Source organism: Anas acuta, chromosome 1 (genome assembly GCF_963932015.1).
Source record: "Anas acuta chromosome 1, bAnaAcu1.1, whole genome shotgun sequence".
Taxonomy (NCBI): Eukaryota; Metazoa; Chordata; class Aves; order Anseriformes; family Anatidae; genus Anas; species Anas acuta.
Window position 1 is genome coordinate 92,473,999 of NC_088979.1, and position 12,637 is coordinate 92,486,635.

The 12,637-nt window shown below is 37.5% G+C and overlaps 1 protein-coding gene across 1 annotated transcript in view; it reads left to right on the top strand.

Annotated features, from left to right (window-relative positions):
• The window catches only part of DSCAM (DS cell adhesion molecule), a 465,290-nt gene that overhangs the window by 426,152 nt on the left and 26,501 nt on the right, over positions 1–12,637 (top strand). Inside the window, exons 28-30 of the mRNA XM_068687720.1 lie at positions 3,719–3,749; positions 9,395–9,510; positions 12,328–12,477. Of these exons, the coding sequence (XP_068543821.1) occupies positions 3,719–3,749; positions 9,395–9,510; positions 12,328–12,477 (297 nt within the window). The remainder of the gene's footprint in view (positions 1–3,718; positions 3,750–9,394; positions 9,511–12,327; positions 12,478–12,637) is intronic.

Genomic DNA, 12,637 nt, shown 5'->3' on the forward strand with positions numbered 1-12,637 from the left:
ACAGATAGGGTCCTGGTTCCAGTTTGTGGGGTAAATATGGCATTAAAGTCTCTGTTCTTAATCATTTTACTGCCTGTTTTAGCACATAGGAATGCTTGTCTTCCTATAGGAACCCTTGTCTTCCTCCTGTGCCATACATAGTATGATTTTATTTTTCCAGGAGTACTCTGTTTAGAAGAAAAATGTAGTTTTCAGCAAAACCCTGAATTTTTGTCCAATTTAGTAGTTCCACAGGTCAAGGCACAAGAAGGTCAATTGAGTGCTGGAGTTCATGCAGTGATTCAGTAGGTCAGCACACATTAGAACAGAGAAACCTGATGACTTATCACTTTCTCTCCACTATTAACCTAGCTCCACTACCACTGAAATAGTTTTCCCTTTGTTTTCAAACTCAACTCACCTTAACCCAAGCAGAAACTGTCAGTGCAGCGTTGCTGTTCAATAGCGGCTGCGTGCTATTTAAAACTTTATCAGGGACCCTGATTTCCCAAGTGGCAAGCCAAATGTGCTAAGTATTTTAAAGAAGCAAATGAAAGTGAGAGCTGCTGCTGAGTCTATGCCTGTTGGTGCAGTCATGTGACAAAACCACTGAGAGAGGTTCGACTTTTTCACTAAGGGTGATGCTTGGCTGGGACAGGAGACTGTCACCTTCAGTCAGTCATCCATAGTTTCTCTGAGCACTGTTTTCCCTACCCAAAAGCTAGGAAACAGGTCCCTGGCTGGGATATTGATTCCTTTTATGAAGCTTTCTCAATTTACTGATGAAATGTGTCATCAGTACACATACAGTACAGTAGTCTGCAGCCTATACCCATTATTTTGTGAAACTAATATATCTTCTGTAGGTGATGTTTTGGACACATTGTTATCATATTCAGCTACTTTAGGGTTTGTGGTTTTCCTTTGACAAATACATAAGATCCCTTATCTTCTTGGCACGTTTGTTTTGGTCCAGTCTTACACCAGACCGTGTGTCCAGTAAAGCCGCCATTATCTTTACTAATACTGCTGTCCATTGCAACAACTTTCTTCATCTGTTAAACCCTGCTGACTTTAATATTTTATTTCTGCAGTACTATTTCATTCAGTTTTTGATATATGTAACATGATCTTGCATGAAGTCTCATGCTATTTTTGATTGAAGATGCACAGACAATTTGATCCTTTGCATCTCCTTGACCAAGAGCATATGTAAATGTGCATTTGAATATGAGCCACATGTTTAATAGTGAAAACATAACATCTTTCCCAGATGCAGCATGGAACACAGCTGTGCAGCATCTGAGAATATATGAGGGAATTTGTTTCAATGCAAGGGAAAAGGCACAAGAGTGAACATACCTGTGTGCAGTTCCTCCAGTGTGTTTCACCAAACCGAGCATACTCATCTGAGCTGGTCACGCAAGGTGCTCTGACAGTCTAATCAATACAGTCAATGGACTGAATTACACACTTCAGAACTCTGGGCTCCTAGCATTTTTAAAACATTTATGGTTGAAACAACAACAACCAAAAAAATCCCATGAATATTGTTATTTAATCCTGGGAAACAGATCTAGAAAGGAACTGAAGAGATCAGTCAATCTTCCAGTCTATTCCTTTCATTTTCCTTGAGTTGTGCACTACTTGCACAAATATCCACAGTCTTCAGTCAAAGATGTAGTCATTGCTTTACAAATCTACTCTCTGGGTGAAAGAAACATTTGTATATTAAATCACCATTACTGGGTGTGCCAGAGGGAGAATGTGTGCATCAAGGCTCTATGTGATCCCAGTGCTGCTACAACAACGGGAAACATCATAAAGCTTGTTTAAAATAAAATAGAATAAAATAAAATAGACTTAGAATCAGAGTTTTTAATTTTTTCTTCTTTTTTTTTTTTTCCCCCTTCAAAAGATCTAAATCCCTTTCTAGGTCCTTAGAAGTCAGTAGGAAAACTATCTCTCTATCTCTGGTGTCATTTGGAGCAGCAGCAACATGCTGGTATTTTGCCTTATGACTGATGATAAAGATGTTGTCCTCATGGTATTGTGCTATGTAGAAGCACTTACAGGAGTGTTCACAGCAAAAGTCAATGCCATAGCAAAAAAAAAAAAAAAAAAAAAAAAAAAGTCTGTATGCCTAAATGTAGCGCTGTTTGAATAAGATCAGACATCTCAGACAGAGTCCTTCCCTTCAGCAGGAATCTTCCATTCTTTGTGCTGAAAAGGAATAAGGGGAAGATTAAAAATAAAGGAGTGGAACAAGCAGACCTAGAAGAAGCACAGAATTTCAGCTGCAATTGTGAGAAATGAAGTCTAAGACAGGCAAGCTGGCACAGTGTCAGAGAAACTGAATGCAGAAAGTTGGTGGAGGATGTTTTGTTAAAAATAAAAAGAACACTTTGTTTATCCCTTTTAAAAACAAACATAAATGTAACCAGAGTGATGCATTAAGTTGGTGGTTTGTTTCTGCCTGCATCCTCTGGATTTTAAAGGCAGGAAATTTAATAGGATCACAGACAAAGAAATTGCAATATGTGTAAAAATTGCAAGAGGTGATTAAGGAATAAAAAGGGTTTCAGAAGTGAGAGGGAGAAAACAATGACAAATCCAGTAAATGTCTTAGAAGATGCAGATAGATTTACAAGCAGGAGATAAGAGAAGAAATTTAAAGTTTCACCTAACAGGAGAGTTCCTTGAACTTGAAATGTTTTCTTCTCCTATTTGCTTTACTTGGTTGCACAAAAGGCTGCTTTGTTGCTCTGTGATATTGTTATTTAGGGACTCTGGACTCAGCATTTTCAAGTGAGTTTGTTTAGTGGCAAACTGTAGGAGAACAAAGTGTAGCTGTCTTTTTGCCAAATAATACCACAGAAATCATTATTGTATGTTTATAAAGTTTCACAGGAAGCCACCTGAAGAACACTGGGTGAACCAACCTTCAGCTATGTACTTTGATCCAGTATTTACCATAATAATGATATCTCCAAAGGGTTTTATGTTAATAATAGCAGCAGTGGCAATGGGAATATTTCTCCATCAGCAGCACCTCATTTTGCAGGGCTGATCCAAGTGGGAATCAGCTACCTCCTGTTTTGTATACCAACAGCCCTCTGAAGACCCAGAAGTTTTGAATTATTTCTAGTTGCAAAGCATTCATACCTGAGAGCAACCAGTCTCTCCTTGGAGACCTCCCTTGCACCTCCTCCATGCAGTCAGGTTGAGTTTGAAAATGGCAGGCTGGTAATTGCTCATCCAGATCACCTTCAGCTCCTGCCCAGAGATGGATGTCAGCATTTCTGTCCTCTTGCCCTTTCTTCCTTCCTTACCCTCTCGCTTGCTAACCATGGCATGAAGGAACAGAGAGCCCTGCTGGTTGTTAAAATATCTGCATTTCTAAAGAGTGTCTGTAGTTGTTTCCAGTTAAAGTCTATTTTATTCCATGCTCCCTTTTCTTCAAAACCAACAGTTGCTAGAATATATCTAAGCATTTTCAGTGCTACTGAGGAACTAAACAGGGCTCTTTGGGGCAGAAAGATCTAATGTAATGAAATGCAGTTCCAACAAAAGTAGGAACTTTTAGGCACTATTTTATCTTCATTACTGATCTGAGAATTGACAGTAGTCTTATATATAGCTGATTCAAATCACTTCCTAATAATCCATCTATCACATAAATTTTCATTTGTGATACAAACAGATAGCAACTCCTGACATCTTTTCTGTTTTCTTCTAGATGCAAAGAGTTTGGCTGAAATGCTTATGAGGTAAGAATAAATTCAATCTTCTGAAATTGAAAAATAATTGTCAGCTATGGCATCATATTTAAAAATTACTGTAGGGACAAAAGGAGTCTTCTATTCCTAAAGCCTTTCTCAAAACACACCATTTGGCTCACTGTTAAAAACTAGGATATGCTGATGACTAGAAATATGAGAAAACAGTTTGTGGTCAGTCCTGTAACAGAACACAATAGTAAAATTTGCCATCTCTTGTATTAGTGCATTAAATTATAGAATACATGTGGGTTAATTTGGACATTTTTTCTGTTCAGAAAAACATTTGCATAATACATACCAAAGAAATTGTTCTTTTGAGATCATGGGTTTGAAGACAGTAAGTGCCTGGATGTGAATATCTCTAAACTTTATAGTTTTATTTATATAATACTACAGTTATATTTATGTAGCTGCTTATACCCTAAGGTGTATAAGAGCAGGAAAATCCATTTATTATTTTTCAGTTCTGTTCCATCAGTTCAGCACCCAGAAATCTAATTCAGTTGTGGAATTGCAACAGAATGACTATTGTGGCATCTCAATTTCTTCAGAGATGGAAATTTCATACCTACAGTGTTTATTGTTTTATCTGGGGAAAATGTTGAACTTTAAATCTGCTGCATATATTTGAAAATAGGATCAACAAGGGAATATTTCTAAGTTCAAGTGAACGTTGGTTTGCTAGAAAATCTTTTTTATTTTTAAGCAACAAATTTGAAGATGTCATGGATATTTTATCAAATGAAACATACGCTAAACTTCCTCACCCATGATAAGCTTCACCTGCTATTATAAGAATACACTAACCCAAGACATGGTGACAGATGGTTCTAATGTGAACTCAGCTCTATGACATCAGTCTCCCAATACATCTGAATAATCCCGTTGATTTTAACAAAACTGGTCATGCAGTTCAGGTCACATTGTTCTTTTTTGCAACTTAGAAACCCCTGATAGCAGCAGATTGCAGGTTTAAGCAACTTCAAGGAGATATGCTGTGACACATTTTTCGTGACACAAAAAAAAAAGGCACAGATTAGCATATACAGAATGCCTGTTCCCTAAAGAAACCCAGCATGGACTTCAGTACGCAACTTCTGGATGAAGATATTCAGTCCAATTGACAACCACACATAACACCTCTGCTTAATTCTACTGGTCTTATCACCACCTCTGTATGGCAATTTCAGAGCCTCACTCCTCTGATGCTTAGAAAATTATCAAACTTCCAACATAAATGGTCCATTCTTCCCTCTGACAATGCTAACCTTAAGTTTAAAGATTTTTTGCTCTCCGTGCCTGATACATTCAGACAGCAGTCAGATCCCTTCCTAGCCTTTAGTTGAGAACTGCTTTTCTATGTAATTGTCTTCCACTGTTTCTTTTTGCTTCTCCTTTCATTTTCTCCCATTCATTTATTTGAAAATAATATTATTTTTATTAAATAGTCATATTTCATACTTCTCTTAAAGTGTGAACAAAGGCAAATGACTAATGAGGCAGGACTTTAAGGTCCTTACATATGGAGAAGCCTCTTAACTTGGAACTCTCAAAGTGATGCTATTTTAATGAGCTTTCCACATGGTACATGTTCAGTTACTTCTGAAACAACTATGAAATACTCCCAACCAAAAACCTGAGCCACCCACCAACACTATATACTCCTGAAGATTTAGCATGTTGATAATGAAAGGATAAAAAGCCCTTTCCATAGTAATAGTAACATATTATAAAGCTTCTGATATTTTATATACATGTATTTTAGATTTCACCAAAATCTGCTGTGTTACAAATATCAAGAAAGAGGGTGGTCATTGGTTGTGCCTTGCCATTTGAGTATGGGATATAAAGAACAGAAGATTTCCTGCTTGCTAAGAAGGTGTGAGGGATAGAGAGAGCTTTGTGTACCTTCCCATTTGAGGAGATTTTTATAAGTGTGTGTAAAGCAGATTAAGAATGGAGCTTGAGTCTTGGCTTTGAAAGTTGCCAGCTTTGGCTGTTTAAGTCAAATATCTGAGGAGCAGGGTAAGCCCTAGCAGTTAGCAGTTTAACAGGAGCTTGTTGCTGATACTTTAAACTAGCAAATAAAAATCTCTGCTGTCATACAATCACAACTTTTTGACCTTTTTTGGGGTGAAAGCGTAGATCCAGCCAACTTCTTTATAGTTGTTCACTGTGAATTGGTATAGCAATTGGCTGAGCTTTCTAATTTTGAACACAGGGTAAAGAATATTTTCTCTCTGAAAATACCCTTGACTGGCAGATTATTTACAAAATTTAGTTTCTGGTATGTTTTTACAATGACCAGCTTAGACATCAGGAAACACTGAGGTGGCTTGACTCTTGATTTGGCAGCAAGCACCCAGAATGACTTTACAGAGTGATATATTTTATCTCTTTACAAAGCTAGCTTGATCTAATACTCTGCTGTGCATACAGACATTTTCAGTCACTCAGATAAGTATTTTTTTATTACGTATCTAGGAAGACTATTTAAAGAGGAGATATTCTTATAACTATGTGCACTTGCACTCTTTCAAAATGCATCATGCACTGTACTGGCTCTGGAGAAGGGCTTGTTTATCCACAGACTGTACATAAAAGCTCTGCTCAATCAGATCCAAAGGCACAGGTGTAGCCAAGTATTTGTCTATAATAGTGGCCCAAAGCAGACACTTGGGTAGAGGAAAGCAATACAGCAAATATATACTGACTCGTTCCCCAGACAGGCTCCTAGTCTCTAATAGTTTGGAGCTCAGAGGTTCAATGAACTGGAGAGAATGAGCTATATTACACACAGATCATTACAAAGTCTGACAGGTGAAGAATAGACACAGCACATGTTTAAATTTTAAGTTGTATCTGTAGATGAATGAAAATACACGTAGATGTGTTTCCTCCCTTTAAAGAATTAATTGTTGGGCTCCTCATCCACCAGGCTGTTAAAATAGTTGGATGCATGAATTTTACTAGGTTAGAAAATCCTTGGGCACCAAATTTCAAAATTGCAATACTAAAAATCTCTGCCTCACTGCCAAGTCCTAGAGCCACATAATTGCTGTTGGCATTTCAGTTTTTTTAAGCTGACAGTTGAGTTATTGTGGTCTGTAGAAAATAATTTAAAATTCATTGAGCCAGAAAGAGGTTACATGCTAATTAGCAGCAACCTTCTTGGCACTGCCAATTGCCTGTTCTGTGTTTGGACACTCCATGCCACAGTGCTGCCACATGGAGAAGTAATTAGACCAGTAAGAAAGAGGAGAGAGATCACACAAGATGAGGCATAACTCAAGATTAGTAATAGGGAATCTTCCTGAACATAAAAAGGCTTAGGTTTCAGTTCTGACTTGAAGGACTTTCCACACATTTTGCACTAACCTCTCCCTGGAGCCAAGAATAAATTCAGAATTCCCTCTGGGCAGGTGAACAGTACAACTACAAAGCTGGGGAGCTGTCCTCCTGCCCTTTGTGGTGCAAACAATACTTTCTGCATGGTTGAATACTTTGCAATAGTAGGAATACAGAGTGTTTGTACTGCAGAAGAGCTTCTAGCTCTAACCATGATGCTGGGGTTAAAGCATTCTGTATTCTGCATTCTCTGAGGAAGATGTGTGATTTGATCGCTTTGCCTCCTAAAGCTTTGTTGAGCAAGTGAAGGGTGCAGGGATGCATTTATCGGACTTTATTTTGTGCTGCATGAGTTGTATATGTATCTGATTGAACGTATCCAATAATTATTGAATTATTGATTTTTATTTGAAATTGGATTTCACAAATTCAGTTTTCTGTTTGATCACAGGTTTTTTGTGTGATCTTGGACAAGCCCAGTGTGACCTGACTTTTCAAGGGCATCTATTCATGCATATTTGGCATGCAGATAATATGTTGGTCTCCAGTTCTCATAAAATTTCAGCAGCTTGAGTGGAAACCAATAGGATAGTGGCATCTAACCCATGCAGAGACTTTGAGAACGTCATTGTGGAATTTATCTGCATTTGAGAATCCTAAATGTCTTTGAAAATATATGTGGTTAATAAGACACTGTGACTACTATTCTCCACTGATTACATATGGAGACAAGTCTGGCAGCCCTGGGTAGCTCTCCTGATATTTTGCTTTCAGAATGATTAAATGATGCACCAGTTGTAGGCTGTCTGAATGCATTTTCAGCTATCCATCCGTACTATCAGAGCAATAGTACTGCCTGACCTCTGAAAGGCAGAGACATTAAAGTTTGTGAGATGAATAGATAGTGATCATGCTGGGGACCACAAGAGGAGGGTAAAACAGGTGAGAATCAGAGGTGTGTACCTGTGTGCCTGGAAGATCTTAGTCCTAGATTTGTGTCAGAATTTCTGACAACTGCGTGACAAGGAAATTCTTCATAAAAAGGACATAAAGGAACCCCCAAACCTAGAATAGTTAGGTCATGCTGGCATGGAAACAGCAGGAAGTTAAGGCAAATTTATAGAAATGTGGTTTCATCCAGCATGCATCAAAGTGGCATTAAACTCCTATGTAGAGGCCCTCACTTAGGAAAGGAGTGAGTTTATCATCATGCAGCTTAATAGTCCTCTGAAGATTCCATTAATAACAATAATTCATTGCCCAAGGAGAATTAAAGTGAGTGATTCACAGTTACTTTGCACCAGAAAATGACCCTCTACTGAATTTTAAAGTCCTTTTATATGTAAGTACTTGAATCACACCAATAGGTCATTTGTCTTAATTTTTCTCAGCCATCTTACCTAAACAAGTATTTGCAAATATTTCTTCTTCTCAACAGAGTAATTACACCTGAAAGGGTAAAAAGTTCCCGTGTTTTTAGTGCAGTCTAAAGATTTCTTGCTGCAAGTTCTGTACTGGAAATGGCTGTAGCACTCAATTTTACTATCCATTTTCATTTGCTTTTGGTAGACAGTTCATTTAAGAAGTCATTTTCTGGTACACAAACTTCAAAATGAAATTGTTTCAATTTGCATGATGATAGAATAATTGTTTTAGATTTTTTTTTTAGAATATCGCATCAATCAAATAGAAATAATCCATGAATGCAAACAAGATTTGCAATTTTTACTCTTCATACATCAATGGACCTAAAACCTTTATTTATTTTGTACAATTTGTTAGTATTAATTAAATCTCTAGTCATTTGTTTGCTTTTTCATTTATCAATTCTAGTGGCATTTGGAATTTATCTGAGGAAAAATAATGGAAAGTTTAGAAATAATTAGAAATTACTACAAGACATCTTCCTAGCAACCTGTTTGATCAGCTACATATTTCTTTACTTACATTCATAAGGAATGGAAGAAAAGGTCAATCTTACACACTTTTTATTAATTTCCTTATATGACAACACTTATAGAAAACTATATGAAATTTTCAAACAGATCCCTGCTGAAAAATAATAAAACAAACCCTCAACACTGTGCATTCATCTAAATGCCTTGCTGCGTGCAATAAAATAATACTGTGTACTTGTTCTGAAGAGGGGAATATAAAATGTATGAGTATTTTGCTGATTTGTTCTATTAATTTTAGTTTGAGCTGGGCAGACTTATAGTTAGCAAGTTTGCAAGTATCTTTTCAGTTAGGCTGAATCTTACTGTTTGCCTCTCTTTTGTTTCCAGCAAGAATACCCGGACATCAGATACACTTAATAAGCAGCAGCAAACGCTGAGGATGCACATAGACATTCCCAGAGCACAGCTTCTGATTGAGGAGAGGGACACGATGGAGACCATTGGTAAATTATTGTTGGGCTTGTCCTCACGAGTTAATAAAACAAGCACAACAGTGGACATCCTTTACCTCACACCTTTCCTCTGATTACATGCATCAAGAAGGAAGAGGTGCAGAGTAATTTGTCACATTTGTGAAGTTAACTGTTTTTTTCATATAATAGAATGGCTCAGGTTGGAAGGGACCTTAAAGATCATCTAGTTCCAATTCCCTACCATAGGCAGGTATGCCACCCACTAGATCAGGTTGCTCAAAGCCCCATCCAACAATGGCCTTGAACACCTCCAGGGTGGGGAATCTACAGCTTCCCTTTTAATCGGTTTCTGCTTTCAGTAGTCTCAGTATAATATTTAAAATAATTCAGAACATTAGGAAAGTGAAACTAGTGGAAACAGCAGCTTGGAGAAAATGAAGACTGGCAGTTTAATGATTTTCATTTTGATTCCTCTATTGACTCTGACTAAACAGTTGGATAATTGGCATTACATATAAGGAAAATGAAAATGAAATTCTGAAACTACAAAATTGGTATTCAAGGATTTCAAACAGACATCTTCTAAAACTTACATGTTGCATATTGTATCCACTTGTTATTATCAAGTTACATGATCAACATATTGATCTGTTTCAACATTTTGTTTATCTATGCAAAATTCAAATCTAAAATATTTCACACATCAGAAAACAATATTTCTTGTGTGGCCGGCACATAGCTGAAGTGTCATGTAAACAGATTTGTTTGCCTTTTTCAAATAATCAAAACACAAGATGTCTGAAGTCTCAACAGAATAGAAATATAACCTGATTTCATGATTCTGTGGGTACAGACTGGAAAAACTCTCCAGGATGACTGATCTTGTTGGACTTCTAACTTTTGGGGGTCAAAATCCATGCAGGGAAAGTCTTTGATGGATGAGAACGTAGCAGCACCTCAGGGACTGCATAGCTGGAGAGAGTTACACAAACCAGGAGCAGCATCTCTCCATCTCCTGTCCATGCCCACACTGGGGAGGGACGAGCTGTTTAATCCCACACCCTGTCACACCTGATAGACACATTGTGGGATGCCATTTCACAGTGCAGTGGATTTGAAGAGGAGACCTACACTTCACCTGAAAAACATACTTTTTATTTTTTTAAATTTGAGCTTCCCAAAGTTCACCATTTTGATGCAGTCTTTTGTGCCAAGTTTCATCCTAAAGACAGCTTTTACTTTTGAGTTACAATTGCTGAGAAATAGGGGGTTATAGTGGAAATACCATTAGTACCTTAACTATAGCAGTGTGATCAGTGCCTTGGAAATAGACAGCTCTACACAAAGCATTCAGAATAAGTAGTCACTTTGGCAGGCTTTGACATAGTTTACTGCCAAGAGGCTTTATTCCCAACCTGAATAAGAGCTCATCTTTTGCCAGAGACAGAACAATTTGGTTTCATAATGCTCATTCTATTTATGGCCTTCTTTGGGTAAAAAATGCTAGTTATGTTTTTGTGCACTGTTCACATTAACAGTGTCTTGTCAAGATTAAAAATAAATTAAAAAAAAAGGAACATTTAGAAGTGGATCACCCTCTGCTCATCAGTAAATGGATAGAAGCCCTGTTTCTGCCAGTACCCTCAGAAATGCATTATAAAACTGTATAGCATAGCAAGAATAGATAAAAAGGCTGAAAAGAATGTAAAAGAAAATCTGATAGCATGCACATAATTGTTCTGTGAATACAAATTCAGTGAAAGATTTATCACTGTTAATTCTTCCACAATCAAGTAGACCAGATTCCTCTTTAAAGTGAAAGAAATACAATAAGGTGTTCACAACTGGAAAAAAATAAAAATAAAAAAATCTGTAGAGCACTAGCTTTCTGTGGGCTGCAAGGTCTGTACAGAAATTTGGTGAACATACCTTAGCTCTTGGGAAGCAATAGGCAGCAGAACTGTACAGCAGCAAAGGTCAGTGCCCGACCTTTTTTCCAGTCCTTCCAAAGGTTCAGCTTCATGTTACAATGTTCTTTGCAGCACATAGGAAAGCCCACAACCAGTAGGACTGACTATACTGTGAGAAACATATATGACTTGTATAAAGCTCTCCAGAGCTCCTCTTTCAGATCTACAGTAGTGAGGTTTGTTGTAGGAAGGACTCTTTGGTGCAGAGAGAGCTAGTCAGGCTTAGTCCTTACCTTGCAAAACAGCTTTTACTGGACTTAAGGGTGTTTAATTGCCCTCCACAAGTGTTTCTGTTGTCTTTAGCAGGGTACAGAGGTGCTTAAATTTAAGCAGAACCCTAAGACAAGTCTCGGGTCATGGCCATCATTCTGTCTGTGGGAAAAAAAAAAAAGATGACTAGTAGAGGGCTAGTTAGTGAAATTACCTAGTGATATTACCTATTACCTAGCTAATAAAAATATTAATAATAATATGTTGTTGAAGGGATCATCTGAGTCCTCTGAAAATGAAGAGGAAATAGGGCAGCATAGAAAAGATGGAGAAGAAAGAATTATGGCCAAACATGTTTACACACAACAGAGTTTTTGGAAGGATGCTTAATGGCCTGTCTCAGTTGCACAACTCCAAAGTGAAATCCCAAATAAAAACAGGAAAATTACACTTATTCCTTATTTTTTGTGGAATTTGCAATTAAACACAGAGTCTCCCAGGCTGTTGTGCACACTTCAAAACCATCTCTAGCCCTGCACAGAAATGGAAACTGCATTGTCTTTGGTGAAGCCCAGGTGAAAAAAAATCTTGGAACTTACTTTAAAACTGTTACGAAGACAAAAATGAATTTCATTATTCAATATTTGATGAGTATTTTTGATTGCAGATGACAGATCAACAGTTTTACTAACTGATGCTGACTTTGGAGAGACGTCTAAGCAGAAGTCACTGACTGTCACCCACACAGTACATTACCAGTCTGTGTCACAGGCTACAGGACCACTGGTGGATGTTTCTGATGCCCGGCCAGGAACAAGTAAGAGTATAGGAGGATTTGTTATGTGGAGAGGAGAAAAGTGCAAGAAAATGAATGTGGTACTCCTGCATTTGTATCCTTATGTGTTGGGTTGTTTTTTTTTGTTTGTTTGGTTTTTTGTTTGTTTTTTCTTTAATCTGAAAGTTGAGAGAAATCTATT